This window comes from Syngnathus scovelli, chromosome 19, assembly GCF_024217435.2.
Source record: "Syngnathus scovelli strain Florida chromosome 19, RoL_Ssco_1.2, whole genome shotgun sequence".
NCBI lineage: Eukaryota > Metazoa > Chordata > Actinopteri > Syngnathiformes > Syngnathidae > Syngnathus > Syngnathus scovelli.
Genome location: NC_090865.1, coordinates 5,758,178 through 5,784,821, shown reverse-complemented (window position 1 = coordinate 5,784,821; position 26,644 = coordinate 5,758,178). Strand labels below are relative to the sequence as shown.

At 54.1% G+C, this 26,644-nt stretch overlaps 1 protein-coding gene across 17 annotated transcripts in view; it reads left to right on the top strand.

Moving 5' to 3' along the window:
• macf1a (microtubule actin crosslinking factor 1a) overlaps nt 1-26,644 on the top strand; it is a 67,323-nt gene that overhangs the window by 36,359 nt on the left and 4,320 nt on the right. For 13 of the 17 annotated variants that reach the window (XM_049750052.2, XM_068648967.1, XM_068648978.1 and 10 more), the window contains 56 exons: nt 64-237; nt 304-471; nt 540-737; nt 796-969; nt 1,038-1,161; nt 1,228-1,427; nt 1,505-1,822; nt 1,963-2,129; nt 2,217-2,373; nt 2,459-2,570; nt 2,656-2,715; nt 2,792-3,030; nt 3,132-3,261; nt 3,391-3,590; nt 3,659-4,151; nt 4,245-4,843; nt 4,942-5,130; nt 5,206-5,412; nt 5,902-6,219; nt 6,282-6,464; nt 15,543-15,704; nt 15,782-15,952; nt 16,190-16,356; nt 16,432-16,591; nt 17,079-17,405; nt 17,529-17,613; nt 17,678-17,904; nt 17,964-18,170; nt 18,253-18,480; nt 18,553-18,771; nt 18,851-19,054; nt 19,700-19,925; nt 19,987-20,213; nt 20,286-20,408; nt 20,484-20,585; nt 20,678-20,779; nt 20,864-21,037; nt 21,137-21,292; nt 21,358-21,555; nt 21,627-21,755; nt 21,885-22,064; nt 22,139-22,294; nt 22,384-22,590; nt 22,673-22,792; nt 22,854-23,023; nt 23,150-23,309; nt 23,391-23,585; nt 23,662-23,934; nt 24,097-24,285; nt 24,356-24,467; nt 24,554-24,714; nt 24,804-24,966; nt 25,034-25,188; nt 25,260-25,334; nt 25,895-25,912; nt 26,433-26,550. In XM_049750052.2, coding sequence (XP_049606009.1) covers nt 64-237; nt 304-471; nt 540-737; nt 796-969; nt 1,038-1,161; nt 1,228-1,427; nt 1,505-1,822; nt 1,963-2,129; nt 2,217-2,373; nt 2,459-2,570; nt 2,656-2,715; nt 2,792-3,030; nt 3,132-3,261; nt 3,391-3,590; nt 3,659-4,151; nt 4,245-4,843; nt 4,942-5,130; nt 5,206-5,412; nt 5,902-6,219; nt 6,282-6,464; nt 15,543-15,704; nt 15,782-15,952; nt 16,190-16,356; nt 16,432-16,591; nt 17,079-17,405; nt 17,529-17,613; nt 17,678-17,904; nt 17,964-18,170; nt 18,253-18,480; nt 18,553-18,771; nt 18,851-19,054; nt 19,700-19,925; nt 19,987-20,213; nt 20,286-20,408; nt 20,484-20,585; nt 20,678-20,779; nt 20,864-21,037; nt 21,137-21,292; nt 21,358-21,555; nt 21,627-21,755; nt 21,885-22,064; nt 22,139-22,294; nt 22,384-22,590; nt 22,673-22,792; nt 22,854-23,023; nt 23,150-23,309; nt 23,391-23,585; nt 23,662-23,934; nt 24,097-24,285; nt 24,356-24,467; nt 24,554-24,714; nt 24,804-24,966; nt 25,034-25,188; nt 25,260-25,334; nt 25,895-25,912; nt 26,433-26,550 — 10,456 coding nt within the window. The remainder of the gene's footprint in view (nt 1-63; nt 238-303; nt 472-539; nt 738-795; nt 970-1,037; nt 1,162-1,227; nt 1,428-1,504; nt 1,823-1,962; nt 2,130-2,216; nt 2,374-2,458; nt 2,571-2,655; nt 2,716-2,791; nt 3,031-3,131; nt 3,262-3,390; nt 3,591-3,658; nt 4,152-4,244; nt 4,844-4,941; nt 5,131-5,205; nt 5,413-5,901; nt 6,220-6,281; nt 6,465-15,542; nt 15,705-15,781; nt 15,953-16,189; nt 16,357-16,431; nt 16,592-17,078; nt 17,406-17,528; nt 17,614-17,677; nt 17,905-17,963; nt 18,171-18,252; nt 18,481-18,552; nt 18,772-18,850; nt 19,055-19,699; nt 19,926-19,986; nt 20,214-20,285; nt 20,409-20,483; nt 20,586-20,677; nt 20,780-20,863; nt 21,038-21,136; nt 21,293-21,357; nt 21,556-21,626; nt 21,756-21,884; nt 22,065-22,138; nt 22,295-22,383; nt 22,591-22,672; nt 22,793-22,853; nt 23,024-23,149; nt 23,310-23,390; nt 23,586-23,661; nt 23,935-24,096; nt 24,286-24,355; nt 24,468-24,553; nt 24,715-24,803; nt 24,967-25,033; nt 25,189-25,259; nt 25,335-25,894; nt 25,913-26,432; nt 26,551-26,644) is intronic. The other 4 variants (XM_068648968.1, XM_068648979.1, XM_068648974.1 and 1 more) reach the window with 2 other exon arrangements.

Here is a 26,644-nt window from a genome sequence, read left to right as displayed (position 1 = left end):
GACTCTTCCAGTCTCAGTTTTGTAACGTGCCGATGACATGCTGTTGGCTCTTCTGTGACGTAGGCCGAGCTTCAGAGGCTGCAGGCTCAGCAGGCCCAGCTCCTGCAAATCAGCCAGTCAGCTCGCACGTTGCTGGACCAACCCGACTCCACAGTTCCTCCTGAGGAGAAACGACGTCTGCGAGCCACGCTTGACCGGCTGCAGGCCGAGCACCAACAGAAGCTTCACGGCTGCCAGGTAGACTTTGAAAATGCTCCACGGAAACAACGAGCATTACTAACCTTTCGGTCTGTCCGCTTTCAGGAGCGACTGAGGAAATCCGAGGCGCTGAAGGACGAGCTGGCAAAGTATCTCCAGGAACACGGCGATCTGAACGCCTGGCTGGAACAGAGCGAGCAGGAGCTGAAATGTTTGGGGGAAGGCGAAACGGATGCTCAAGAACTGAAGAACCGGCTGGAGGAGCACAGAAAGGTAGTGAAGCCTTGTCCATGACTTGTGTTGCTTAGCAACTCAACTCATGTTTTCATGGTGTTCCACAGCTGGCCGAGGACGTCATCTGCCACAAGGCCGACCTGCGCTTCGTCTCTATCTCGGGTCAGAAGGTCCTGGATTCCTGTCAGGGTGTTCTCGAGCAGCAAGATGGCGCCGGCGATGCTGCCGCTCTGGAAGCCACCAAGCAGCTGGTGACCGACAAGCTGCAAGATGCTAACCACCGATATACCTCACTCCACGCCAAGGTGAGCACTTTATGGAGAAGATGATGGTGGAAAGATGTTGACAAACACTTTGTCGCAGTCGTCAGAGTTGGGCGGCCGCCTGTCGGGCCTGTTAGAGCGCTACCAGCAGTACCAGGACGAGGTGGTCTCGCTCCATTCGTGGCTCAGCGCCCAGGAGCAGAACCAAAGCATCGCCAAGTCCGGCGGAGACACCGACCCCCATGACCTGCAGGACACGCTGCGGCAAGTCCAGGTAAACCCTGCCAAAATAGTTTTTCCATGTGATACGATGGCGAGCATTTTCTTCTGCGTGCATTTCAGCTGCTACAGGATGAGCTGGCCGAGCGTTCGGTCCAATTGGAAAAGGTCAAGCGAGCCGGAAGAGTTCTGGTCAGCGCGGACGAGTCTCCGTCCCTGAAGGCCGTGGACATCCTGTGCGCCGCAGGTACGGCGCAACGCCCCCAATAGAACCTCGGCTTCCATTCAGTCTTCTCTCGTCTTTCTCCTTCAGACGGTTTAGAGAAAAGGTTCTCGTCTTTGTCGGCGTCCGTATCGGAACGGGCCGAGCAGCTCCAAACGGCCGTGGCCCAGTCTGTGAGCGTGCAGGAGGGCTTGAAGGCTCTGCTGGCCTGGCTCGACACACTAGATCTGGAACCCGTGCCCGTGGAGCCCACGGCGCAGGCGCTCCAAGATGCCCTCACTCAGAACCAGGTAGGACAACTTGGCAAGTCAGAAGAACATCTGAGTTTGAGGACCAACATTTTTCAAACCAATTTATTCCTCCCCAGAAACTTCGCCAGGAGCTGCTCTCACGGCAAGGCAGTGTGGAGGCCACACGGGACTCTGTCTCCAAGCTGCTCCTGAGCCCCGACGCCTCCACGGCGTCGGGCCTGCAGGGATCGCTGGACGAGCTGACGCGAAGGTTCGCCGCCGCTCAGGTCAGCCAAGCCGAACGGGAGGCGGAGCTTAAATGCTTGCTGCCCCGGCTGGAGAGCTACGAGCGACTGGCGGCCGACCTGCAGGTCTTCATCCAGAGTCGCGCCAAGGCTCTGAGCCCGGCGGGGCAACCCGATCGTAGCGTGGACGACTACAGGCAGACGGTGGAGGTCAGCACAGTCATACTTTCTGCAGATGTGAATGTTTGTAAACGAAAAACAGCGACCGCTCCCACATGCTATAAACACGTTTAAAGATGCATTCATCAGCCAGCCCAAGTTTCAACATGCTTTGCGGATCTTTTGGACAGGAAGTCAAGTCGGAGCTGCAACAGGAAGCTCCTCAGCTCAAGTCCTTCTGCGACTTGGCAGAAGAAGTCAGCACGTCACAAGTTTTGGGTCGCACGCAAAGCCTGCTGGGACACGTCAAAGGCGTGTCAGATGACTTCAAGCAACTGGAGGATGACGTCAACCAAAGGTAAGGAAAGACAGCAAATGTGTTCTTGGAGTCTCGTATTTATCGTGAAAAGCTCAAATGGTGACAAACATCTAACTGTGTCCACAGACTGGCGGCCATTTTGGCTTGTGAGCAGCAGCTGCTCCACTTTCGCGGGCTCTCCGGCTCCGTCCTCCGGTGGCTGCAGGCGGCGCAGGAGCAGCTGCCCGCCAAGGAGGTCGCCTTGGACACGGAGGCGCTGCAGAGGCGAGTGCAGCAGCTGCAGGTGGGTCCGTCCGCCAACACGCCACACGCCTCCGTGTGCCGCCTTCAGGGACTCGTCTTTAATCCCAACATGATGATGCCTTCAGGAGCTGTTGAAGGAGTGGGAGTCGCAGGCGTCCAGGGTGCAGGAGTTGAACAAGAGCGGCTCCGAGCTGGAGGCGCAAGTCATCGACATCACGACACCGCAGAGTAAAGCAGGTAAGAGAAGCTCCTCCATTCTCCTGAATGAGAACATCCATTTGCAATATTTTTCATTCATTTTTTGTGTGTGTGTGTTTCACAGGTGCTCCCCAAATCAACGGCTCTGCTCCCGGCAGCGTCAACGGCATTCATACTTGCAAAGGTTCGAATGCCAAATGCATCTGCTTGCATGTTGCAACGCTTCTCATCCTCATGTTTCTCATCCCATGTCCCCTCAGACCTGACGGAGATCCAAGTGGCCGTGTCTGACGTCAACGCCCGACACGAGGCTCTGGGCGCGGACCTGACGGAGCGCCTGGGCCGCCAGCGGGCCTCGCTGGAACAGAGGCAGCAGGCCAAGCAAGGCGCAGAGGAACTGCAGAGCTGGCTGAAGGACAAAGAGAAGAACCTCGCGCAGGGACACGCCGCCTCGCCATCCAAGCCAGAAGTGGTGCGCGCCCAGGCCCAGGAGAACAAGGTCAGTTGTGATTTTTATGATTGTGCTGCAGCGGTATGTTTATGCCGGAGAAGCGCAACCGAATACTAATCTTAGATGACCTAACATCTAATGACGGCCAGGCGCTGCTGTCGGAGTTGGCCGAGCACTCGGCCAGGGTGGAGGAGCTCAAGGGAACCTTGAGGAAGCTCATCGCCGACAACCCCGACTCCCCCGAGGCTGACGCGTGGCGGCAACAGCTGCAGGAGATTGGTATGTGCTACCGACGACTCATTGAAACCTCCATTTTACATCACCACACACTCGTCACAAATGACGTTTTCATCAGAAGATCAAGAAACCAGTCCGGACACTCTTAAGTCATCCCTGCCATTCCCTCAGACTCCCGTTGGCTTGCGGCCAATCAGAAGGCATCGCAGCGTCAGGCGGAGCTAGAGGCGTGCGCCGATCGCCTGGGCAGCTTTGCCGCGGCGGCGTCTCAACTGGGTCCATGGCTGCGGGAGAAGGAGCTCATGATGAGCGTGCTCGGACCTCTCAGCATCGACCCGAACATGCTCAACACCCAGAAGCAACAAGTGCAGGTTTGTGTGCACACAAAAGTTCAACACAACTGAATTGGAGATTGACAAACGTCACCATGTTCTTCTAGTTCATGCTGCGGGAGTTTGAGACACGTCACCCGCAGTTCGAGCAGCTCACCCAGTCGGCCGAGGGCATCCTCTCGCAGACGCAGGACCCCAAAGAGCAGGAGGAGGTCCGGGCCGAGCTGGACTCGGTCTCCCGGCAGTGGCGCGACCTGACGGGCAAACTGGACCAACGCTCGGAGCATATCGACCAGGCGCAGGGCACCAGCGAGCGCTACCAGGCGTTGTTGCGCGAGCTCTCCGCCAGCGTGGCGGCGCTCGCCGAGCGTCTGGACGGCCAGGCGGAGCTGAGTGCTCGGCCCGAGGCGCTCAGGCAGCGCCTGCAGGAGACGGGCGAGATCCGCTCGGAACTGGAGAGGCGGCGCGGCGAGCTGGCCGAGGCCGAGCGGCTGTGCCAAGAGCTGAGCGCCATCGTGGCCGAACCTTACTTGAAGGACGAGCTGAAGAAGAGGCTGGAGAGCGTTAGCGGCCCGCTCAAGAGCTTGGAAGAACGCGCGGGTGCACAAAATGCCTTTTCTGAAATTAAACAAAGCTAGTTGATAATAGCTGTAGAACTATTTATTCAACTTTTTTTTTTTGTCTTCTCCCCAGCGGACGGTCTGTTTCAGCTGCAGGCCGCTCTGTCCTCTACGCAGCAGTTCCAGCAAATGTTCGCGGACGTGCGCTCGTGGCTGGACGAGCAGGTGGAGCTCCGGGACTCGTCGCTGGACGCGCTGCCCTGCCATCCCGAGGCGGTCCGCTCGCTGCTGTCCACCGCCGCCGACCTCCAGCGCTCCGTCGCCGCCCAACGGGGCCCCTACGAGCTGATCCAGGCCGAGGGCGTGTCGCTGCTGGCTGCCCTGCCCGCCGGCGGCGACGAGCGCGCCGCCCTTCAGTCCCGCCTGACACACCTGCGGCAGGACTGGGAGGACGTCAACGGGCGGCTGGCGGAGCAGGAAAACCGACTGAAAAGTACCCTGAGCAAGGCGGAAAGCTACCAACGGCACAAGGCCGAGTTGGCTCCCTGGCTGGAAGAATGCGAGGAGAAAGAGGCGGAGATCCAGCCGTCGCTCGACACGGCGGGCCTGGATGACGCCCTGCAGAAAGCCAGGGGGCTCGCACTAGACCTAGAGAGACGACAACCCCAACTGGAGGCCTTCAACGCCGCCGCCGATCAGCTGCTGGAGCAGTGTTGTGTCGGAGACGACGAGGTAGGACGTTCCGCATCAGCTCAATTTTGGAATTTTTTTAGGCATTGCACAAGCTACCTTGTACCTCGCGTGCCTTCCACTGCACACGTTCTCTTCAGGTCCGAGACGAGAAGGCGCAGCTGAACCGGCGTCTGGACGCTCTTAGCGAGCATCTCCTCGGTCGCACGTCGCAGCTCGAGGAGCTCTCGGGCCGCCTCAAGGAGTTCGAGGAAGGTCGGCAAGCGGTGGAGAGACGCCTAGAGGCCGCCAAGCACCAAATCGAAGTCCAGGAGGCCCTAGGACCTCAGGTACCAGTGACGGACACAACAATAAAATGCTCATTTTTAATCTCTGCTCTAAACGTCCTGATGTCTTCGTTTCAGGCTTGTAGCGCAAAGAGCTTGGAAAGGCTGAGGAGCCAGCAGGAGAACCTAACATGTCTGCAGCCTCAGGTGGTCTACCTGCGCGACCTGGCTCAGGGGCTGGTGCAGGACGCCCCCCAGAGGCCGGAAGGCGGCGCTGAGGGCACCCAGAGGCTGCAAGAGCAGGCCAAACACACCCAGAGCGAGTTTGACGACGTCAGCAGCAAGGTGAGAAAAAAAATGACTTGATTGCACCGTTGTCTAAACAAGAGGCCCGGCAAATGTAAGCATTGCAGCTGACTGAGTGATGCTGCACAGATGAGCAAAATATTTTGCGTGTGCGTGCGCATCAATCACACTGAAAGAAAGCAGAGCTACTGAAGCCGTTTGGCTTTTTGACTTCCTACGCCCGTAAATGGTCATTGTGGACTTTGGAGCGTGTGAAATGTAAACCAGTGCTTGGCAGCAGCCGCCCTGCCCTATTTACATCCCAACGGTCACTTTATTAGGCACACCTGCGCTGCTCAGGTTTGATGCAAATCTTCTGTATTGGTGATGCAACACCGTTTCTTGCCATCCATTTTGGGGTGTGTCACATATGCAAAAGAATATTCTCGTGTCAGACGTGTTAAATGCATTTTAGTTGAAAAGGTCTACATATTTTTATGCATGTGCCAAATTCTCCAACTTGATTTTCCGCTCTTCTCGCTCCATCAGCTGGAGCAGTGTTGCTCGGCCCTGGAGTCGCGTCTCCACGGCGTGGGCGAGGTCCAGGCGCACGTGCGCGACGTCTTCTCGCGACTGGCCGACCTGGACGACGAGCTAGACTCGCTGGGCCCCGTCGGCCGCGACGCCGACTCGCTGGCCTCGCAGGCGGACACGCTGGCCGGCTTCCTGTCCCGTCTGGCCGGCCTGCGCGGCGAGCTAGAGACGCACGCCGCCGAGTGCACGGCCATGCTGCGCCGCGAGGGTTCCTCGCCCGACCTGCTGGCCCTCAGGCGCGAGACCGAAGCACTCGGACGCCAGGCTGGCAAGGTGAGAGCGATACGGCCCGGCTGTGGCATTTTGTATGATAATAATTCTGACGTGGGTTGCAGCTGGGCGAGCGCGGCCAAGCGCGTCTGGTGCAGATCCAGGACGCCTCCGAGCGGGTGGGCGAATTCTACCGGCTGGTGGGCGAGCTACAAGGCCTGCTAGGGGCCGCCGAGCAGGGTCTGAACGCGCAGGCCGCCGTGGGCTCCGAGGTGGACGTCATCAAGCAGCAGCTCGGTGACTTTAAGGTCAGACCTGCTTCCTTTCTCTTTGTTGCTGCGTTGTGATTGGAGCGTTTCAATCTTGACCATCTTGTGTCCTTCTGCTGCTCTTGAAAATGTGTCGCTGACCACAGGAATGCACTTTGCTTTTATTTTTTTACGACTTTTTTTCTTTCGGTCGCCACGCCATCGCTAAAGAGCACATTTTATGGTTGTGATGTCACTTCCTGTGAGGGCCCAGGAGACATGATGAGGGGGTGCGTGTGTCATTTTCCAAAGTGATAGATGGCTCATGCGATAGGCCGCGTGAAACATTCCGGTGTGCTTTTCTTTCTCCCCGCCGGTGAAGAAAAAGAAAGAAAGCGCCTCCGCCGCTGTGAGCGCGCGTAGGAGGATGGAATAGCGCAGCGCCATCCTCCGTTTTCACAATCCCACATGTTTTCTCCTCATTCTGCCGCTTTGTTACACTCCCACTATGGTCACGCGCAAGATGGTTGGCATTGAGCTCAGTCAGCCGAACTTTTGTGAGTCACCGAACGGCCGCTTGAAACCAAAATGGCAGACTTTCTGTGTTTTGGCGGGTCTACTCGTGATAAACATGCCCAGCAAATTTGCAATTTAACATGGACAGGCTGTGTCCTACTGGGGAGGGGGGGGGTCATGGGAGGGGGGTCATTTATAGTCAAGTATATTGAGTTAAGAATAGCAGCCAAGAGATCTCAGTCTCCTGCCAATAAGTGTGCTCAAACTTTTAAGAGCGCAATTAAAACTTGCCGGTGGGAAGAAGTGACCCCCCTCTCCATTGTCACTCCTCATGTGCATGTAAGCGATCCCCCCTCCACCCCAAAATCTGTCTGGCCTCCCCTCCCCCGATCGACCCTTTCCCAATCCACAGCCATGATGTCATACTGCCTGCCTCAAAGAATGGGTGGGGCGCAAAGAAAGGGGAGAGGGGGGTCACGGTGGGGGTGAGGTGCGCCTGTTTCCCACCAGACTTTAATTTAAACATGGCCGCCGGATGCTTCTGATTCCTTGGCGTCTTTTTCCGGACGGCGCAGGAATCTCAGCTGTCCACGCATTTACAACATATTAGGGTGCGGCATCAGAACTGATGTGCAGCTGACAGCCTGACACAGTTACACTCAAATGCAGAAGAGAAAGTGTGTGTCTGTGTGTGTGTGTAAATGATGACCGCACATCTTACCCCCCCCTCACCTCCTTTTCACATCGTTGGCTTCCCCTGCTAACGTTACTCCATCTTTTCATCCGACACCTTGTTGGAGTCTCCACGGACAACCGCTTAGCCAATGAGTCATTGTGACACGCACACACACACACACACACACACACGCACACACACACACACACACACACACAGTGTCTATTAGATAATGGGCGTACGCTAAAGTGGGTCAGACCAGTTGTCCCGTCAAGAAACGGAGACAAAAAGTAACTGGATTGCTGTCACTTGACATCATTTCTGTAAAACTCCATTTGTTACGTTTTCCCACGACACACACTCGCACATGTCTCCTGTGTCAAATGAAGGAAAATGTCATCTATGTTTGAAGTGAATATTTTAAAAAATATGTGTGTGTGTGTGCTCCATTTCCAGGTTGTGTGTTGCCTCAGCTGTTGTGAATTAGCTTAGTATGCCAAGGCTCGTCCCGCCTACTCACTTTTTTTTTTTATATTCGTACTGAAATTTAATATCATCTTTTGTCTGGGGAGAAGGTCAGCTAGTAGGAAGGTCCGCGTAGCGTCCCTTTATTACTCGCACGCATGCCTTTCTTTCGTATTTGCACCTTTTAAGTATGTGTGTGTGTGTGCTCGAGTGTGCTCCTAAATGTTTACGACGTGGAAACTCCGCGCCGCATTATTCACATGTGCGTATCAAAACTCGGTGTGTGCGAGTACACATAGTTTCCGTCAAGTTGCGTGTCGGCCAGGAATCGGGCTCGCTGAGTTAATGTTAAGGCGAAGACGAAATGGGCCAATCGGGAGGAAGCTATGAAGAAGTCTGCCATTTTGGTGTGTTTTTTAGCAAAGTTAAATGGCTCGCCATCAATCACGAAACTAATATCGCAGCTCTGTAAGGTCAGAGCTTGAGCAAATGTCTTAAGAGATATATTGCCCCCCCCCCCCCAATTGTAATAAGTGGCTCCTTGGTTGTCTGGATTGAAGTCGGGCATTGAAACGGTGGCGGGCGGCTTGTGTGTGTGTTTGTACGTGGGTGCGTGGAACAAAGTGGCCACAAACCACTTTTGTTTCCACCCAGCCTGAGCTTCTGCAGTGACAGCTGCAGCACAACTGTGTGTGTGCTAGTCGTGGCAAAGAAAGACCAGAGTATTTAGCACAGTTGACATGCAGGCCACGGTTGCCCCCAGTATGCCGGACCAAGCTGGCGGAAGCACACACACGTGTCCCTGGGAAGCCTGAGCCTCCAGATAACATGGCGACAACAATACGGCAGCGCTTTTAAGAAGCTAGCCTCTCCATGTTTTGTGTGGAATTCTGAAGATCCAGACCGCAACCCCGCCCGGCCTCTCCCACTGACGCCCGCCCCGGTCTCCCCCAGCCCCGGGTTGAGTTTCAGTCGGGAATGCGCAAGTGGAGCTTGTCTGTGTGTGTGAATCGGCCACTTTTGTCAAGTTGATGCACTTAATTGGGGCAAAGGAGACGCTCAACAAAGCCTGGACTGTTGCCTTGCCGCTGGGAAAGACACTCATCACGTGTCGAGCTTCTTGTGCTCCCAGAAGTGGCGTCTCGACGGGAGTTCTTGCTTCTCCGCTGTTTAAACTTTCTCTCAAGCTCCTATCTGGCGTTCCATTTTTTCTTTTTTTTTTCTTTAAAACAGGAAACCAGCACGATTGGAGCACTTCCTGTGTTTTAATAGCCGTGCAGGAAACAGAACAAACGGAGCTGAATTCAAATACAAACATCGAGCGAGGGAGAGCGACGGCGAGAGAGAGGGGGTGGGAGTTAGACGGCGAGAGAGCGAGAGTGAGATTTTTTTAGCAGCTGCAAACCATTTGAGTTGCTGTGCGGCCGCCCGGCAAGAGGCAGAGAGCACAGCTTGGCAGCACACACGGCAGAAAGAAAAGAAAAGCAAAGGAGGAGAAAAGGGGGAACTGCGTGGCACTTTGTTTCCCGGAGAGAGAAAGAGAGAGAGAGAGTAGCAAGCCGGCGGGGGAAACAGTGAGAGAAGCGTCTCGGGATTCTACAACCCCGAAAGCTGGCAACAAGGCTGCGAGGGCTGTCTGGGTCTCTGACCCCCCCCCCTTTGGATACCTCGCTAGATTGGGATTCAACACCCGCCCCTTTATTTTGATCTTTGGACTTGCTGGACCACATCTGCTGTGGATGAAGCTGGGATGAGAGACTTGCCTCCAAAGGGAAACCACGTTGTCCTCTTTTGTTCCGCATCTTGATCAAATGTTCTTTTTCCTGTTGCTATGGTGCACACACGTCTGAGATTCCGGAGACGAATCCCGAATTCTTTGTGACAGGAGGAAGGACAGAAGGTAGCATTGACGTTCTTCTTCTGCACTTTGTACGCTTTGCGGATTGTCACCTTAAAAGGAGACTTTTTACACTTTGACACCGACATGGGGAAGCGGCAGGAAGAGCCAAACGTCGGCCGCAGAATGACTTTCTGACTATGGACGCCGCCACCGCGCTCCTCTCTCGTCAAGGCGGCACAAAGGGGCGTTATCGTCTCATCTTGGACTTTGTACGGCGGAGGCGACGATGACTCTTGTTCCGCACCGGCAGCCTTCGCTCGTCTTAAGTAAACACGACTTGTGATTAATATGGTGCCGAGAGGGAGGGCCGCCCGTGTCGCTCCCTCTCCGGTGCCACGAAGCATCGCACAAAGACGGCGTAATCGCACAGCTGTCGAGGTGACATAGCGGATGAGACCACTCCAAATGTATGCTGCCGTTTTGTGGCTTTCTTCCGAGAGACTGTGTGTGTTGTTTTTGATTCGCCATCTGCTGCTCTTCAAACGAGCTCCCGCGTGGCTTTTTGCGCCACGCCAAAGCCACTGAAGCAAACATGGGGAAACCCCTGAGTCGCCCCGACTGTCTCCAGCAAAGCCCCCGTTGTCTGAGCAAAGGCGACGAGGAGGAGGCCTACATCGAGGATTGCTACGTCCCGCAGAGGTCAATATATGACACCATGCGCATCAACGAGCAGATCGATCAAGGGGCCAAGCTGTGCCAACCCTCACGAAGCACTCTGGGATCGGGCGGGGAGATCCGAGGCGAAGGGAGCACGCTGTCCAGCAACGGGACTATCGGAGCCGACCTCGGAGGGGTTTTTGTCTCTCGGGCTTTGGACAACCCCGGAGGAGCCCGGAAATTGGACGAGAGGGTCATCTTCGATGCCCTCAAACTAACCGGGGATGCTCAGATGATTTCACCGCCTGTGGGTATTGTGACTTCAAGTCTGACTAACCCGCCTTCGACCTCTGCCTCGGGAGTATCTCTGGTGGCTAAGAGGCGGCACCAGGCCGGAGAGAAGCGGGACAACCCAAATCGTCGCTCTTGGAAAGCTTTTATATCACCAACCTTTCCAGACTTTGCCGAGAGATTGGAGTTCACGGGTGTGGAATGTTCAGAAAAGCGTACGTCGGCGGCAGGCCTGCCTCACTCTCCGATTTCACCCGTTCAGCTGATCCGCCCGTGTACGCCGAGCTCCTCCACGCCTTCCTTGCCACCTTACACGCCCTCGCCATCTTCATCCACCCCTCACACGCCTCCCGTCTCTTCATCACCCGTCGGTTTCCCCATCCCGCTTCTCCTGCAGCATCCCTGCAAACCAAAACAGCTTTTATCGCACAAAGCTAAACGTGACCCGTTGTCCTCACCTTCCAAAGACTCGGGATTCATATTTAGAACTTGTGAGCAATCCTTTCAGAGGAGCCCCAGAAAAAATTCAGGGCACAAACGGACTATTAGTTCTTCTAAGAGCGGAATTGAGCAAATCGTCGAGGAAACGGTCGAATTAGTTAAGACGTCAGATTCCGAGCGGGATTCCCCTCTTTTAGAACAGGATCAGGATGACGACGCGCCTCTCCTTCCACCAAAACCGGTCTTCTGCCCACCCACCAAGGCTCGCACGTGGCCCCGTGTGATGACACCAGGGAAGAATACCCCAGTGGGCTTAAGGCACAACTTCCCCATTCTCCCACCTTTGCCTCCCCTTTTGGGTGAGGAGAACAGCCAGGATGAGGAGTCCCTTCATCTCCTGGATCCTCCATCCCCATTTCTGAAGGAACACGAAGAGCTTCCGTACCAAGGATTGCCTCTGTCCCCATCCATCAGTCATTTAGATGGTGACGAGGGTCTCCTCGGTTGGGGAGGCAATCTCAGGGAGCGCACGGCTTCTGAGCTCAAGTTTGAAGAAGACGAGCGCAGAATCCTGGAGGAGCTGGAAGAACAAGAGGATGTTGAGATGGCTGAGAGAAGGGAGGACATGTGGACTCTGGAAAGAGCTAAAGCAGAGGAAGAGAGAGCTGAGCGAGAGGAGCGAGAGTGGGAGGCGGTCCTTAAATTGGATAACAGGGAGACCATGGACCAGTCATGGGAAACATTAGAGTCAGAAGGATGGGAATTAACCAACTCTTCTGGACAGTGGCCTGTCTTGACCCCCCCTGTGGACTTCCAAGGTCCCGAGGCACCCAGCGGGTCACCCTGCCCCAGTTCAGAGGCCGAATCTGATGACCTCTTCCTAGAGCTGGAAAGGCAGTGTGAGGAGGAGGTGGACGGACACGAGGGAATAGAAATGAGTGTTGACCACGAGCCTCTCCATCCATATTCTCTTCCATATGGAGGGAACCTCCAACAGGAGGAAGTATCCCATACTGACTGGGAAAATTGTGAAGAGACCCTTCCTCTAACTGAATCACATGTTGTTGATTTCCAAGACTTTGACTCCAAACGTGCGCAAGACTGTGAAAAGGAACACTGCTTCATCGATGACGACGGAGATGTTGCCCCTTGTGACTTTGAAAGCGAGGAAGAGGAGATGACAGAGGCAGCTCTCGATTACCAGCAGAAGTGTACCTTCCAACTGGAGCAGGAAATACCAGAAGAGACTGGGACAGAACTGGACAGCGGGGCCTCATCGCAATGTGATCCCCTGGCTCTTCAGGATACTGAGCAAGAAGTGGAATTTGAAGAAAATGTCTTCGGAGATCTGTTTGATCAATCGAGTTTGGACAGTCACGAGGGAGCTCATGAACTTTTCAACATGGTTGAAGAAGAAAACCCAAAAGACTCTCAAGAGGATGTTGACAGTCAAATTTCCTGCCAGGATGCCTCGGTCTCCTGTGAGGAATCGGATGGCGTGTTCTTTGAGGCAAAGGTGCCAGATTCCATCCCAGCGGATGTGTCGGAACAAGACGTGAACTTAGAAACAACAACTGAGGTGAAAGCAAGCACCCCAAAATCAGACTCCACGCATCCTTCATCTCCTCAACTCACAGACTCGTCCACTAGTTTACTTCAGTCCTTCTTGGAATCGGACTCTGAGCTCACACACTCAACCCCAGCATCTTCTTTATCTCAGTGCCCCATAAAATCAGACTCCTGTGCGGCTTCCTCAGACTCGAAAGACTCGGAAGCCTTTGTAATATCAGATAGTTTTGTTTACCTGGCAGTGTCGGCCCCTCCTCAGTTTTTAAACGAGTGCCCCCCATCCCCACTCGGAAACTCCAGCTCCCCAAGTCCGGTACCCCCATGTTGCGCAGGCCAAGACGAGGACGAGGAGGGCCCCGTTCTGTCCCCCGACAGCTTTGTTTACATGGCGGCACCTGAGAGGCCCAAGCCCGGTCCCTCGGATGTCAGCTCGGCCTGTGAAGACATCCAAGATCTGGACTCGTATTCGGAGGGCACTCAGTCCGGGATGGACGGGGTCGAGTTTGTCCTGGGAGAGGACAGCGACTGGGAGTCTGACGGCTCGGCGCTAGACTTTGTGTCCAACGACCCGATCTGGGACCAACTGGAGCCAGGTCTTCTCCAAGGTCTCTTTAGTCAGACCCAGTTCATCCCGGTGGGAGATGGATCCCTAAGAGGATCCCCGATTTGTCCCACAGGAACCACCACATCAAATTCTGCATCAGACAGTGAATCGATGCCAGAATGTTCCGACACTGAACCACTGGAAGAGGTATGCCACCATTTAAATGTTTGATGCTTCAGAATAGCTCAAAGTTATGCAGACGTCGTCGTTAGCCGGCCGCGTTTGCGAGCGGGACAACTTTAAACCGATTGCAACTCGATGCGCCGCAGCACTTGTGCGCGGCGGTCCTCGAGTTGTCTGCGGTGGGCATTTGGGTGGGAGGTCAGCGCTAATCTACGTTTAGCGGCGAGTGTGTTATTTCTGTATGTGGAGCTAAAAGCAGTGGGAGCCTGCTTCATGTCGGGTTTAGAACCTTTTGTCTGGTTCTGTTGACTCTACGCCTGAGTACACAATACCTCGAATGCTGGGCGTATCCACCGGTGTGTGTTTGTTGTGTCTGGAATATGGAACTTTTTTTGTTTTTTTTTGACCACCGTTTGCAAAGAGCAGTCGATGAACATGTCGCCGTGTTTCTCGTAATGCGTGTGACAGAGTTTGTTCTTGTGGTGGCTCTTTTGCAGTATAGCATTTAGCGCAGCAGCGTGCGGTGAGAGCTAAAAGTATGCTCCAATCTCGGCTCACCAAACGTGAACCATGTGACCCCCTCTGAGACCTCTCGTCCAATTACATGGACAGGCTGGCCTCCATGCCACACCAGCGTGCAAAACTACATATGCTAACTACAGGCTTGGAGTGCAGTTTTCATCTGGCACAAGCTGATTTCTGCGTGATTTGTTGTTGTCCTTGCATCAGTCCGAGTCTGCTTGTCGCCTCTGACCTCCTTTGAATGCCACCAGATGTCTCTGAGGCAATTTCAAAACTCTTGCGGTTGTTTTATTAGTTTATTTTGTGCCTCCCTCAAAGGACTGCTTTGAAACAAAATGGGTGTTTGATAGAGGTCACATTGACGCCTGCAGTGTTATGAAGTCCTTTTTAGGTCTCGAGTCAACTGACCCCCTCAAACACTCTCAGCCACGCTTGAATGCTTTTGCTTCGAGATAAGGAGGTGAGAGCTAAACAGTGTGCGCGCGTGCACGCACGTTAGCTCCTTCGTTAGCGTTTGATAGCATGATAAGAGGCGGAGGGCGTGCACGCTGGCAGGCTGGCGCACCAGCAGAAGGCCATTTGGATCATTTAAAGGGCCAGCGCGCTTTTGTGTGCCCTGCAGACAAAACAGACTAGACAGACAGATGGACGTAGCGTTAGCATGCTGTTTGATAGCTGCGGGGGGCTAGCATCACCTTCGCTGTTCAAAGCTGAATGGTTCTGCCACATTTCATGCACGTATCAAATGAAAATCTTGCGAGGAAGGTTTTTCGGGTCTGTAAGTCGGCGTTATCGGCGTCACGTCACGATGTCGGCGCCGCACTTTGTTTTCCTCGCTCGCTGACGACAGGAAGGATGGAGGGCTGAAAGGCAGGAAGTGAGCGAGGGTAAGCGGCCCGCCGGCAGGAAGTAAGGAAAGAGCCTGAAGACAAACAGTCGCCCGGTCTGATAGCAGGCACCGGGTCGGGTCATGGAGGAAAAAATTTAAGGGAAAGGGAGTTGGTTAGGTCAAGTAATCGGGAAGAAGCAACTGTGCTTACAGGATGACAAAGATGTGAGCAAGAAAAGATGGAGGCTGCTGCGTGGGTTGTGGGTCGCGTGCTGTTGGGAGGAATGGAAGAATGACAAGTATGTGGGACATTCTCCACAACGCCGCTTGTGTGTGGACTGCGGCCAGAGAGAGGAGGAGAAGTCAACTACAAAGTACGCAGTGTGTGTACTTTATCTACGCGGTGCACACACACACAACTCTCCTCGCCTCGGCTTGTTGTTTTTCCTGGCTGTGCTCTTCCTTCATTTTTCACCTTCCCGACTGTTTAAAAACAAAGATGAGTCAGCAAATAAATAAATTTGTGTTTACAGGTGAGAAGTTCTGAGCAACTCGAAATTGCAAATTCAAGCAACCACTAACTCGACTCTTTTCTGGATTGTCAGGCTCTGGAACGAGAGCAAGTGGACGGCGTTCAAGCCAAGCTGCAGCACGTCAATGCTGTCGGCCAGGGTCTGATCCAAAGCGCCGCCAAGAACACGGACACCCGGGCGTTGGAGCACGACCTGGACCAAACCAACCAGAGATGGAACTCGCTCAACAAGAGGGTGAGGAGAGAGTCGGCGTCAGAAAAGTATGCGAGCGCCGATGTGTGGGAACGCAAGAGTAACCGTGGGCTCGACAGGTGGCCGAGAGGATCGCCCAACTGCAGGAGGCCCTGTTGCATTGTGGCAAATTCCAGGACGCCTTGGAGCCACTGCTCAGCTGGCTGAGCGACACCGAGGAGCTGGTAGCCAATCAGAAGCCGCCGTCGGCCGAGTACCGCGTGGTCAAGGCCCAGATTCAAGAGCAGAAGGTGAGAGCGGGATTGCTATCGCTAATCATCCCTTTGAGGATTTATATCTCGGTGATGTTTTGACTCGGCGCTAAATGGAGCCATTCGACTGGCAAAGAACCGCAACAGGGAACTTGTGGGATAGCGTCATTTGTTTAGCAAACATCCATTTCCTGTGTTTGTAAATGCGTTTAGCCATCATTTGTTTACATCCATCCTGCTCGCTTGCTTTTAAATTCTCCTGCGTCGGTGGTCCAGCTGCTCCAGAGACTGCTGGATGACCGGCGGCCCACGGTTGAGATGATCCGCGCCGAGGGCGAGCGCATCGCCGCCACCGCCGACGCTCAGGACCGAGAGAAGATCCAGAGCCAGCTACAAAGTCTGGCCCAGAGGTGGAACGACCTCCTGGACAAGGCCAGCTCCAGGTAGATGCTTTGATTTGGTTTGCTCATCTAAGCGGTCAAATGCTAAGAACTTCCTCCTCATCTTTGGGCGTTTAGGCAAAGGCAGCTGGAGGAGCTCCAGGTGCTGGCGCTTCATTTCCACGAGGCTCTGGAGCCGCTGGGCGAGTGGCTGAGCGCCACCGAGAGACGCGTCAGCTCTGCCGAGCCCATGGGAACTCAGACGGCTAAGATCAGCCAGCAGATCGTCAAGCACAAGGTAGCCATCATTCTTAACTTTCTTAAGCCATTTTTGCTATTAATAAGGTCGTTAACACCGTATACAGCCGGGGGGAACAGATTTGAAACGAAAACAATGTGATCTTGCCAAATAGTGATCCCACTTTTGGCTGCTCGTAAATAAATAAAACATTTACAATACTGCTGGCAGTTTTGAGTATGGCTTTGGCTGGCCAAAATGAAAGTTGGATATATTAAGTATCACTAAGTCCGAATTACAGCGTGTGACACAAACATGACCCATAAAATGTCATCTTCATTTTGCCTTTTGTTTTTGAATTGTTTCATATTTTGGTGTGTGTTATTGTTCATTCGTCATTCCAGTTTATGATTTTCAGCTTTATGATTTGTCATCACCATGCTCATATTTTATTTGTCTCCATCCTTTGTTCTCTTTTCTGTTATCTGTCCCTTTTTATCACACACACACATACACACATGCATACGCACACACACGCACTTCCCAGGCCATCCAAGACGACGTGTGCGCTCGAGAGTCGGACGTAGCGCACCTGCGTTCCCTCAGCCAATCGCTGGCTCCGCTCAGCTGCGCCTCGGACCGGGATTGGCTGGGCGAGCGCGTGGAGGCGGTCCGCTCGGGCCACGCCCAGCTTTCCGAGTGGTGCGAGCGGCGGGCTGCACTGCTGGAACAGGCGCTAGCCAACGCCCGGCTTTTTGGCGAGGACGAGGTGGAGGTGCTCAACTGGCTGGCCGAGGTGGGCCAGCGGCTGGCGCTGGTGTCGGTGCAGACTTACCAAGCTGACGTGCTAGCCGAGCAGCACAAGCACACGCTGGTACGATGACGGCGGTGGCAGGCGGAGAAAAATGAACTCCAAACACTGTTATCATTTCGTATTGAATCGAATGCAAATGATGAAGTCGGTGACGATGAAGTTTGTTGTGTTTCCCCTTCACAGTCACTCAACGAGGAGATTGTAAGCAGGAAGAAGACAGTGGACCAAGCTGTCAAGAACGGACAAGCTCTTCTCAAGCAGACCACAGGTGGGTGTCTGGCACCGCTCAACTCTCTCCATCGTCGACCTGACCGCCCGGCTGGGTGTTGCAGGCGAGGAGGTTCTGCTGATTCAGGAGAAACTGGACGGAATCAAGTCTCGCTACGCCGAGATGACGGCGGGCAGCAGCAAAGCGCTGCGCACGCTGGAGCAGGCGTTGCAGCTGGCCACGCGTTTCGCCAGCGCCCACCACGACCTCAACCAATGGCTGGACGCCGTGGAGGCCGAGCTCAACGACGTGGAGCCCGACGCCTCGCCCGCCTACCAGGAGCGACAGAAGGTACGTCAGTGAGGCTCTGCGAGATTATACTTTTTTTTTTCATCGTCTTAACTTTATAGGAGTTGAAAAAAGTGTCAGCTGAGAAGCGTCTGGTGCTGGACACCCTCAATGAAGTGGGCAGCGCCCTGCTGGACCTGGTGCCCTGGCGAGCCCGCGAGGGTCTGGACCGACTGGTCGCCGATGCCAACCAGCGCTACCGACAAGCCGATGACACCATCACACAGCGGGTGCAGCTCGTGCAGGCCGCCATCCAGAGGTCGCAGCAGGTACTGCGGGATTATTTCGAGTTCTTCCGAGTTCTGATCACCTCTTTTATTTTATTATTGACACACAACTTCCTCATTGCAGTACGAGGAGGCGGTGGACGCCGAGCTGGCCTGGCTTGGCGAGACGGAGCGCAAGCTGGCATCGCTGGGCCCGCTGAGCCTGGAGCCCGACGTGACGGTGGCCCAGCTGCAGGTCCAGAAGGCCTTCAACATTGACATCATCCGCCACAAGGACACCGTGGACCACCTGCTCGCCACTCGGGACGACATTCTGGAGACGTGCAGCGACGCCCAGAAGGACGCGCTGATGGTGAGCCAGAACCTGGTTCTTCCACCAATTAGAATTTTCCCTCCCAAAACAACTTCCTCTCTTCTCCTTCAGGTGAAGACGGATTCCTTGAGCGCCCGCTACGACGCTGTCAACCAGAACCACAGTGAGCGCTTTGCGGCCCTGGAGCAGGCTCAGGTGCTGGTGACCCGCTTCTGGGAGACCTACGAAGAACTGGAGCCATGGCTGGGTGAGACGGAGAGCCTCATCGGGCAGCTTCCGCCGCCCGCCATCGACACGGACGCTCTGCGCCTGCAGCAGGACCAGATGAGGGTAAAATAGAACGTTATTATTTTAAGACCCCATGTAGTGTGGAAAATATTCTCAAAATGTCTTCTCTGCCTCCGTCCAGCTTCTGAGAGAGTCCATCGCCGAACACAAGCCGCACATGGACAAGCTCCTCAAGATCGGCCCCCCGCTGGCCGAACTGAGCGCGAGCGAGGGCCCCCGGGTGACGCAATGCTACACCGATGCCGAGCGCCGCTACTCGGCCATCAAGGATGAGGTCAAAGGTCGCGCGGCGCTGCTGGACGAGGCCGTGTCGCAGTCCGCTCAGGTAGGTCCCAAGTGTGTGACCGCTAAACAGCACGAGTGTGTTTTGGCTGATGAGAATCAAGATGGAGTTTTATTTGTTTGGTTCTATTTTTGTTCAACGCTATCCATTTTTTGCACTTTGAAGGCATGTGTTAGATTTAACTGGTTGTTGTTTCTCCACCCTCCATCCCACCTCCATCCTTTCGTGCGTCCACTTGCACTGTGTGTTAACCCACCCTCCTTTAACCGTCCCGTCTCCCATCCAACACGTCCTTTTTGTCCTGTCCTCCACGCCGTCGCATCTCGCCGGTTGCGTGTTCTCGCCACATGTCACCACCACCACTTTTCTCCATGGTCACTGCTCACTGCCCGTCACCCAGCTGGTGGAGGTAAGACGGAGTTGCCTCTTTCTCACCCACCTTCTCCTGCACAACATTTGCTTGCCCTTAATTTTTGTTCTTATTGTCCTCGAGGATGCCGTCGATTGATTTAAGAAAATATCAAACCGAGCTTTTCCTGCACTTTTAAATTGTACCAACCCGATTCATTAAAAATATAATGAGCACACAGATGGGATTTGATATTTCACATTGATTTTTGGAAGGCGGAAAATGCCAATCATCAACCCGCTTGCCCTCACCTCACGTGTAATTCGCCCGCCTTGTAGTTCCACGACAAGATGGACCCCCTTCTGGAGACCCTGGAGGCGGCCGTGCAGCGCCTGCGTCAGCCTCCGCCAGTGGCGGCCGAGGTGGACAAGATCCGCGAGCAGCTGGCCGATCACCGGGCGCAAGGTCTGGAGTTGGACAAACTGCTGCCCAGCTTCTCCGCCCTCTGCGCCCGTGGCGAGGAACTCATCGGCCGGGCGGCCCACGACGACCCGGCTGCCCAGGGTGAGTTGACAAAATTGGTCCCGCTACAAAGAGCGACAATCTAAATAATGCCGTCCACCAGCCGTCCATTCCCGCTTGCTGCGCCTGCGCTCGCTGTGGGACGAGATCCGCCAGCGGGCCGAGGACCGCGAGAGCAAACTCAACGACGTGCTGGACCTGTCTGGCAAGTTCTGGGCCGACGTGTCTGCGCTGCTGAGCACGCTGCGTGACTCGCAGGACATCGTCAAGGAGCTGGAGGACCCTGGCGTGGACCCCTCGCTCATCAAGCAGCAGATCGAGGCCGCCGAGGTGTGTAGCGCCTTCAGTTGAGGGCTTCTCAAGATATTTTTTTTTTAATTGACTACCGCTTCCCCGGTCCAGGCCATCAAGGCGGAGACGGACGGCCTGAGGGAGGAACTGGAGTTTGTCAGGACCCTTGGGGCAGACCTTATCTTCGCCTGTGGAGAAACCGAGAAACCCGAAGTTAAAAAGACCATCGATGAGGTGAGTGTGTGATGCTCCTAAAAACTTTGGGTAATTTTGCTGCCTTATACTTATTTCTTTTTTGCAACTCCTTAGATGAACAGTGCCTGGGAAAGTCTGAACCGGACATGGAGAGAAAGGATGGAGAGGCTGGATGAGGCCATGAGCGCCTCCGTGCAATACCAGGACGCTCTGCAGGTGACTGCAAGCACCGCATCTCAACATTTCTACTCAGGTGTCCTCTTGAAGCCAACGGCAAAGACTTGACAGCGATGATTTGTCTTTTGCAGTCCATGTTCGACTACTTGGACAACGCCGTCATCAAACTGTGCGAAATGTCGACGGTGGGCACTGACCTGGGAACGGTCAAACACCAGATTGAAGAGCTCAAGGTTGGCATCTTCTAGTTAGTGTGTGAACATTTCCCCTCCGAAATTGGAGCCCAACTGACTTAAGTCTGCTTTTCCTTGGAGCAGCAGTACAAAGTGGACGTGTACCAGCAGCAGATCGACATGGAGAAACTCTGCCACCAGGGGGAGCTGCTGCTGAAGAAAGTTTCAGACCAAACTGACCGGGACATGATCCAGGAGCCGCTAACTGAGCTGCGCCACCTGTGGGAGAATTTGGGGGACAAGATCACTCAGAGACAGGTAGACAGGGGACCACTCGATGATGATGATGATGCTCCAACGAGGAGACTTGTGCGTTTCAGCTGCTGCATTATGCAACTTGTTTTTTTGCCACCACAGCATAAGCTGGAGGCGGCCCTGCTGGCCCTGGGTCAGTTCCAGCATGCCCTGTCTGAACTCCAGGCCTGGCTCACCCACACGTATACCACCCTGGACACCCAGCGACCAATCAGTTCAGACCCCAAGGCCATTGAGATCGAACTGGCCAAACATCACGTACGTTTTACTTGAAAGTGATTTCTGAGAAACATTCAATTGAAATTCGGAATCCACGGTTGCAGGTTTTGCGCAATGACGTGCTGTCCCACCACGCCACGGTGGACGCGGTCAACGCGGCAGCCGCCGAGCTCCTGGAGTCGTCCCCTGGGGATGAGGCCAGCCATCTGAGGGAGCAACTGGACAAGCTCAACCACAGCTGGCAGAACCTCCTGCTCAAGACCCAGGAGCGGCAGAAGTTGCTTGAAGCCGCCTTGCACCAGGTAGACTTTAACAAAACGTGCAGCTCTGGAAACAACTGGATCCTTGATCCATTTGGATTTTTTTCTTGTAGGCTGAGGGCTTCCATGGTGAACTGGAGGAGTTCCTGCAGTGGATGAGGCGCACGGAGAGCCAACTGTCTGCAGCCAAGCCCACCGGTGGTCTCCCCGAGACGGCCAGGGAGCAGCTGGAACAGCACATGGTGATTAAGAAACTTACTTAACTCTTAAAACCAGGTCCAGGGACCCCAGGGAACATTTCCAGGAATTTAAATGATGCCAAAAACCAATCATGAACCTATGTGACCATGAAGCCATCTGCTCGTCCACAGGAGCTCCAAAGCCAGCTGAGCCAGCGAGCCGACCAGTACCACCGGCTTCTGGACGCCGGCGAGTCCATGCTTCTGGCTCGCGGCGAAGACGCGGGACCGGGGACCACGCAGACCCAGCAGAACCTGGCAATGCTGCAGAACAAGTGGGCCATCCTCAACACCAAGATGGACGACCGACGGGTAAGATGCTTTTGCCTTTGACGACAAAGTCGCTCAGTCGACGTGTCTGATTGTTTTCCTGTCAACCGCCGTAGGCAAAGCTGGAAGAGGCTCTCTCGCTGGCGACCAGTTTCCAGACTTCCCTGCAGGACACCATCAACTGGCTGACGCAGGCCGAGCAGACCCTCAACATGGCCCAGCCGCCCAGCCTCCTCCTGGACACGGTCCTCTTCCAGATCGACGAGCACAAGGTTGGGTCACCGACCGTGACAAACAAGGTCTGTCCGTCCGCAGACTCGCACGTTATGTGAACGCGGTTTCCGGCTTCACATGCGTTCAGGTTTTCGTCAACGAGGTGAACACGCACCGCGAGCAGGTCCTGGCCCTGGAGAAGTCCGGCTCCCAGCTGCGCTTCGCCAGTCTGAAGCAAGACGTGGTCCTCATCAAGAACCTACTGCTCAGCGTCCAGGCCCGTTGGGACAAGTTGGTTCAGAGGTCTCTGGACCGCGGGCGGCACCTGGATGAGGCTCGCAAGCGGGCCAAGCAGGTACTAAACCAGGGTGGCCATTTTGTTTTTCCATCGAATGATTAGGAAGTTGGGATTTTATAAACAAACCTCTTTTCCTCAGTTCCACGAAGCCTGGCGGAAGCTGTCCGACTGGCTGGAGGAGGCCGAGAACCGCCTGGACTCGGAACTGGAAATCCCCAACGAACCGGACAGGATCAAAGTCCAGCTGACCAAACACAAGGTACGGTACAGGAATCCCGTTGGCGCCGACGTCCCTCCTCACATCTCGCTCGGTCTGGCAGGAGTTCCAGAAGGCGCTGGGATCCAAGCAGCCCGTCTACGACACCACGGTGAGGTCGGGCCGGGCCATGCGCGACAAAGCTCAGCTGCCGGAAGACACCCAGAAACTGGACCTGCTGGTTGGCGAAGTCCGAGACAAATGGGACACCGTCTGTGGCAAGAGCGTGGAGAGGTGACAAGAGATTTTATCCACAAAGGGCAACTTATAACTTGCTCAGTTCATTAATCCAATCATTTACAATATTTGTTGCATTAATTAAAAAAAAAAAAGACTAAAAGGATCTTTGTCTTCAAACAGGCAACACAAGCTGGAGGAGGCTCTTCTGTTCTCGGGGCAGTTTGCAGAGGCCCTTCAGGCTCTTGTGGACTGGCTGTACCGTGTGGAGCCTCAGCTCGCTGAAGATCTGCCCGTCCATGGCGACCTAGACCTGGTTTCCAACCTCATGGACTCCCACAAGGTACCCACTTGTCCGAGCTTAAAAGTTTGACACTCACAATGAGCCTCAGTAACGCCACCTGCTGTCTGAAACACGTTTCAGGCCTTCCAGAAGGAGATGGGCAAGAGGACGGGCAGCGTTCAAGCCTTGAAGCGCTCAGCTCGAGACCTCATGGAGACGGGACGCGACGACACGGCGTGGGTCAAAGTTCAGCTGCAGGAGCTGAGCAACCGCTGGGAGACGGTGTGCGCTTTGTCCGTCACCAAGCAGACGCGACTACAACAGGCACTTAAACAGGTATGGAAAGAAAAAAAAAAAGAAAGATAAAGAATCATCTTGGTGATACCTATGAGTATTTTTTGTCGCATTTCAGGCGGAGGAGTTCCGCACAGCAGTGCAGATGCTCCTGGAGTGGCTCTCCGAGGCTGAGCAGAGCCTTCGCTTCCGCGGCGTCCTTCCCGAGGAGGCGGAGACTCTCCAAGCGTTGTTGCACACCCACCGTCAATTCCTGGGCACCGTGGAGGAGAAGAGGGCAGAGGTCAACCGGGCGGCGGGCATGGGCGAGGCCATCCTGGCCCTGTGCCACCCCGACTCCATCACCACCATTAAGCACTGGATCACCATCATCCGGGCACGCTTTGAGGAGGTGAGAAATTTTTGCTGTGTCAGATTAAATGTGAGGTTCCCCAGGGCTCAATCTTATGACACCTACTGTTTCATATTTGATGAGGCAAATATTTCATTCCTAAGGCATTTAGGGGGTCAACATGGAATTGAAGGTGTTGAAAACAAACACGTGTGCTCACAGGTGCTGACGTGGGCCAAGCAGCATGAGCAACGTCTGGAGGCGGCGCTGACCGAGGTCCTGAACAACGCCAACCTACTGGAGGAGCTCCTGTCGTGGCTCCAGTGGGCCGAGACCACCTTGGTGCAAAGAGACCTGGACCCCCTCCCGCAGGACATCCCCCAAGTCAAAGGACTCATCACAGAACACCAGGTCGGCCTTCTGATCAACGCACATCCTTCGGTATTGATCAGACTCAATCTAAATATTGGCTCTCTGTTAGATGTTCATGGAGGAGATGACAAGGAAACAGCCGGACGTGGATAAAGTGACCAAAAGTTACAAAAGGAAACCCGCTGAGCCTCCCAGCAGCTTGGCGGAGAGGAGAGGAGGCCGTGAGTCACTTGCATATATTGATTACGAACTCGTCGCATCGATTAGTATTGATTGATCATTTCTTGACATTATTGCTCCTCTCCAGGGCGACAACAGCAGCAGCAGCAGCATCAACAGCCGGCCTCGGTGCAGGTTTCTGGGACCAACCCCCGACTCAACCAGCTGTGTGCCCGCTGGCAGCAAGTTTGGCTTCTGGCACTGGACCGCCAGCGAAAACTCAACGACGCTCTGGACAGGTTGGAGGAGGTACAGCGGCATCATCGTTCTCTTGATATTTTCACGTCTTGAGTCAAATAGGTGTCACACAAACACATTTGCATTTTCTTCCGCTGCAGCTTAAAGAATTTGCCAACTTTGATTTTGACGTGTGGCGCAAGAAGTACATGCGCTGGATGAACCACAAGAAATCGCGCGTCATGGACTTCTTCCGGCGCATCGACAAAGATCAGGACGGGAAGATCACGCGGCAAGAGTTCATCGACGGCATCTTGGCGTCCAGTGCGTTCACACACAAAAAAAAAACATCTTTGGATACTTTGTATTTATTTGTATACATCCCTCACAGAGTTCCCCACCAGCAAGTTGGAGATGACGGCAGTGGCGGACATCTTTGACCGAGACGGCGACGGCTACATCGACTACTACGAGTTTGTAGCCGCCCTGCATCCCAACAAGGACGCTTACAGGCCGACCACGGACGCGGACAAGATTGAGGACGAGGTGAGCGTCATCAACGCCGTGCATCTAATGAGTCCAAATCGAGACTTACGCTTTCGTCTGGTTCGGTGTAGGTGACTCGGCAGGTGGCTCAGTGTAAGTGCGCCAAGAGGTTCCAGGTGGAGCAAATAGGGGAGAACAAATACCGGGTAAGCCACGCCCACTTTTTGTTTTTACTTCGCGTGTACTTGCAGATGATTGAAAGGCACCATTTGAGACACTCGGAGATGAAATGACATTTGTATCGTAATGAAATGATCACCCAATGGTTTTGCCATATCAGATGAGATCAGACGTGCGTGTCACACTTTGTCACATTGTGTGCGTGTGTGTGTCTGCTCATGTTTGTGAGTCACTCCCGCTTCTAATTCATACGCATCAAATATTTGATAATCGTACAGTGGTGCCTGACTTGCAAGTTGTTCAAGATACCATCCGCTAGCTTAATGCTATCACCCAATGCAAAACACTATAGAAAAGCTAACCAAATTAGCACGGGGAAAGATGATTTGAGGTGCAAGCGTGGCAACGATTAAACGGAACTCTTAAGTCAAGGTGCCACTGTACATGAAAAGGAACGCGCCTCCACAGGCTTATTGTTGCTGTTTTATTATTTTTGTTGTTGTTGCTGTTGTTTCAATCGTCATCTCTTCCTTTCTTTCTTTGTCCTTTGTGTTTCCGTGCGCCGCCTCTGCCGGATTTTTTCTAGTTCTTCCTCGGAAACCAGGTAACGTTACTTGTGATGCTCTGGCGTGAAATCTGCTTCCTCGCAAAAACAAAGTGCAAAGATGCATTTGGCAAAATGAGATTGCTATTGCGTTGTTTTGAATGTATCCAAGAGACAAAAGCGAAAATATGAAAGTGATTGGAAGCAGGTTTCAGCGCCGTTGTTTTGTGATGAGTGTTTTCTGCGCTTCGTACTGACGCTGGTGAAGGAATCGGCCAGTTTCTTCTTTTTCGAGATGGTGTGATGAGTTACAAGTTTGAAAAAAATCACACCACAACTAACCAACTAATAACAAACTTTGTAACGGCAACTGAGATTAACACTTTTTGCTCATTTTGTTTAATCATCAAGTCTTGAGTTACATTCCGAGCATGTTTCATGACCTGGGACGGCCCCCGCCGATGACGTGATGGCTGTCAACGTTCTTTCTGGTGCATGTTTGCCTGCATGGCTGCTTGGGTGTTACTGCGGATGCACGCGGAGGCCTCCTCGTGTTGACGCCTCGCCTTTCTCTGCGCAGTTCGGCGATTCGCAGCAGCTCCGTCTGGTGCGCATCCTACGAAGCACCGTCATGGTGCGGGTGGGCGGAGGCTGGATGGCTCTGGACGAATTCCTGGTCAAGAACGATCCATGTCGAGGTGAGTCTCCCCCCACAAAAAAAATGGCGCAGCAGGAAGCAGCAGCCCAAGTGTCTCGTTTGTCTTGTTTGTCTGTTTCCAAACTGTTGGCGGT